The 4,291-nt window shown below is 46.7% G+C and overlaps 1 protein-coding gene across 1 annotated transcript; it reads right to left on the reverse strand.

The window, feature by feature from the left end:
* Positions 1-352: 352 nt before the first annotated feature.
* LOC127184944 (DDB1- and CUL4-associated factor 12-like protein 1) lies at positions 353-2,322 on the reverse strand. Its single transcript, XM_051141409.1, has 2 exons — positions 773-2,322; positions 353-667 (listed from the first exon to the last, which is right to left on the reverse strand). Exon 1 carries the CDS (start codon positions 2,259-2,261, stop codon positions 774-776), a length of 1,488 nt encoding a protein of 495 aa, XP_050997366.1. The 5' UTR covers positions 2,262-2,322; the 3' UTR covers positions 353-667; position 773.
* Between the last annotated feature and the right edge of the window lie 1,969 nt (positions 2,323-4,291).

Below are 4,291 nucleotides of genomic sequence, written 5' to 3' on the forward strand. Positions count from 1 at the left end.
TAAAAATAAAATAAAGCTTGAAAGAAAAACACTGATTTTTGGACTACTTTTGAACAATCAAATTAGCAGAACACTTGAATACCTAAACCATCCTCATCAGCTGAACTTTTGATATAAACACAAGATTCTATGACAATTATTTTCAGATAACAAACATTTAGAAAAGTGAGTTTTGCACCAACAACTTACAAACTATATACCTACACCATGATTCATGAGCGAATTACACTAATTCATACACTAATTCATGAGCGAATTACTTCCAAAAGTAGACATTCTGGAACACGGAATGTATTTTACAATTGGAACAATGCTATGAAACTATGATTACTGCTCCAGAACAAATGTCCAAACTCTGTTTATTAGAAAATATTCTCAATATATCACATATATGTGATGAAAACTAAAAATAATATCTTTAAAATTGCTAATAATAAAAGAACACAACATTTATACAATTCTAACATCATAACAGGATTTTCTTCCATAATAGAATAACTATATGGACCACTGACTCAAAGACTACACAGAGAAGAATTAGTGGAAAGTATCTGTATGAAAAGTCCGAACAATGGTGAAGAGGTGCAGACAATTCTCAAAGCTAACTTCTGATCGCTCCATCTCTGTCTCTCTTCTGAGAAACACACTGGTTAATCCAGGCTGCCACCTGAAAGAGAAAGAAAAAGACAGTGTTAAAATAGTACTGTAACATAAACTACAGTTCGATTGAACTGAACGATAAATTCACACTGTGAAAAAGAGTCAAGTCAACCTTAGCTCCAGAGGCCTGCATAGTTGCCATGGAGGCCTGAGGCCAGTGGTCCCCCTCCTACGAAGAGCTTCATCTCTGGCCAGTTGTAGCAGTGAGTGTAGAGTGCGTTGGGGAAATCTTCTACACCAGCAACATAATTCTCTAAGAGATCATCCTGGTTGATCCAGCCACTGCCACAGGTGAGTTTGAGTTTCCTTCCTGAGGGCACAGGAAACATGTCTGGACCGGCTGCAGACCTTTCTTCAAGAAACTTCTGGGCACGGATGTCATAGAAGAGCAGAGAACCGTGGCCTGTCCCCACTGTGACTATATGCTGGTGGACACTCAAAGAACGGACACCAGTGCCTCCCTCCCGGGAGCACAGCGGTGGGATGTTCTGCTGGCCTTGGCGGAGATCCAGGAACGAAACGTGAGACTGGGATCCCACAGCATAGAGGGACAGCTCATCACAGTAGGTGAGACACACATTCTCTCGGCAGTAGGGCAGCCTTAGGGTCAGCAGCCTGGACAGGGAGCTCCTGGCTTTCCACAAGTGGAAGTAGCCATCCAGGGACACAGCTCCCAGCTCCTGGTTTTTGTCGCTGAACGCAAGTGCTCGCACTTTGCGATTACCTGGATTGGTAGTGGCTTTAGGGATGGCCTCCATATCTCTAGGATGGATGTGAGCATACACAGGAAGCCCAGCATCCTTGTGCCATGCAATGCTGCCATTGAACATGTCAGGATCTACTCGCCAAAGTGCCAGTGTACCATCGCGGGAACCACTCACGACCACAGTGTCACTCATCCATGCGATGGCAAAGATCCAATCCCTGTGGCCTTGGCAATCTCCTAGGCACACAGGGTCCAGAGTTGGCAACTGGTAGATTGCCAGACTGTTGGGGTTTTCACCTCCAGTGGCCAGGAGGGTCTTGGATGGATTCAGCTCCACTGCATGAATGCCACAGGAGGGCGAGCCATTGGACAGGTCGGGCACCCTGTCGCGCATTAGAGGAATGCGCATGATATGGTCAGTCTTGACATCAACCACAAAGAGCGTGTTGCACTTGGTGCCACACACCACCTGCCTAGCATTTAGCCACTGCGACGCGAACACCTTGTTGAGGGGGCCAAGGGGCAGCTGGCGCTCCCTCAGCAGCTCGGGCAGCCTGAGGACCCCGTAGCGGCGCAGGTCGCCCTCGAAGCCCGCGAGCCCAGGGTAGTTCTCTGCACCCAGTGAGCGGCTCTTCAGGTAGTGCACCAAAGAGTGGTGAGCTACTGGCCGAGGCCTCTTGGCCAGTAGGAAGGACCCCTCTGCGTGGCCCTCCCCGGCTGTCACCATCGCCGCTGATGGGCCTGGCGACAAAGAACTCCTGGCTCCCAGATCGACCTCAGCGGCTTTCCGCTTCCTGCTACCTGTTTGCTGAGAGGCAATGGTGGGCGGCTGGCGATCAGAGGGCCCGGCGAGCTGTGGTGTCTCCTGCGCTGCTGGAGAGGGCGGCGCCTCCATGTCGGCCTGATGCGTAGGATCGCAGGGAGCTGGAGGCTAGGCGACCGATAGGCTGTGGAGAGCTTGCCGAGTCCCGAGCTCCTGGGCTGCAAAGGAGATGAAAGCTGCGGCGTGATCCTGCGAACAACGCGAGGTTGGGCGGAAAGAACCGAGCTAGCTCGGAAGGATCAGCGTTAGGGCCGAAGGTGCCGCAGGAGATAGAGAGGAGTCACTGCCGCAAGCCAGCTCAGAGTGTGGACTTCTGGGCCTTGAGCGACAGAGTAGTCGCTGGAGGATAAGAACAAGGGGCGGGAGGGGGAGGCTCTGAGGGTGGTGTTGAAAGAGGGGGCGGGCAGATTGACTATAAATGGCAGAAGTGATGGGAGGTGTGGAAGGGTGAGTTTTAGGGCTGGAAGATCATGGCAATAGTAGGCAGCTCATGCCCAGCCAGAAGGGGGCGGTATGCAGTAGTAAAGCCAAGAAGGTATAAAGCTAGAAAGGAGCTTGGAGCTGAGGCAGACAGTACTCTGGGGCCTGTGGTTCAGCTCACTTGGGATCCAACAAGAGAAGCTCAGCTACCTCCACTGCAGCAGCCAAATACCCTTCCAATCCCTACCAAAATCTGAAACCCAACATATAGTCAATCTTGGGACGAAGCAGCACCTTTATCACTATTCTCAGTAGAAGAAAACAAAAGTTGTACTTGTTGTAATCCAGGGAGGTTCTTCGCTAAGGTCATATATTGAACTTGACAGAAACAGAAGTATTTGAAAACTACAGTTCTGGTTCATTTGAACAGCCCTTCTACTGGTGTTTGGTTATTTTCAAGGAATCATTTTACCCCTCCTCCTCAAAATAAATACTCTATGCTTCTGCAACAGAACCATCTGAGGACACCATATCAAACAACAGATTATTAGGCCTCAGATTCTGCCTGCACATGAGATCATGCCAGGACTTGTTGGTAGATCGCAGACCTTAATGTCTAGTGGGTTGTGCTAATGGGCCAGGAGGAGGTGAATTGGGTGTTTCTGAGATATCTCTTTTAGCGCAGAGAACTGATGAAATGGATAGAACATTCCAAGTGAGGAACTAGGAATGAAAGTTCCTATTGTCAGTTACAGAGGCCCATGATCTTAGATAGAGCCCTCTGAGTCTTTGGAATAGGAATATGAAAGATGAGCAGAATTTTTATGCACAGATGGAGAGATAAAGAATATTCTAGAAGCAAGCATGTGTACACAGTGTGAAAACTATGAAGGTCGGGATCAGATCAAAGAAAAGTTTCATGTCATGTCTGTTGTTGTTGTCTTTTATAGTTAGGCTTTGTTTGTTTTTTCTTCAGGACATCCCATCTTACGACAGACTTGGTAGCTAAGTAACACTATGATTTTAATTAATCAGGGATACACTGCAAAAAGGCTTGTGCCTGACGCTGACTCTATATGTATATTGATCTTCCTCCACAAAAAGTAATTTGTTAAGTATGTAGGGCCATAAATTCATTTTTTAACTAATCATAGTATACTATAAGAACTTTTTCAAGGTGTTCCTTCCCTATATACCCCATCACATTTTGCTGATATTATTTCTACTGCTTGTTGCACCTTCACTAACTGTAAATTCCAAGAACATGCCATAAACTTTTCTTTCCCACCATCCCACACAAGCTGCCTTATATCTGTACTCCACAGCAATCTCCAGTGCCAGTACCAGTACCCTTTACCATATTATCTATTTTGTAGTAAAGACAGTTGTGTAATCTTCTGGTGTCTTCAGTGAGAAGCTTTATGAGGTAGTGCCTCATAGAGAAGACTCAGAGACTCATTGTTGTTTCCACTGGTAGGTATGGGATGAATATGAAAGAGCTATATCAACAGGCACAAGTTGTGCATATGAATAACTAAATCATGGATTTTAGTGTTCATCCAGCTCACAGGAGCAAGTTCATAAGTTGGCACCTCACCTTAGATCAGTCCCTAAATATTTTGTTCAGGTGAGTTGAAACACTGATGGATGCTCTTTTCACTCAGTTGGAAACAGGAAGTTTT

This window comes from Acomys russatus, chromosome X (assembly GCF_903995435.1).
Source record: "Acomys russatus chromosome X, mAcoRus1.1, whole genome shotgun sequence".
Classification (NCBI taxonomy): Eukaryota; Metazoa; Chordata; class Mammalia; order Rodentia; family Muridae; genus Acomys; species Acomys russatus.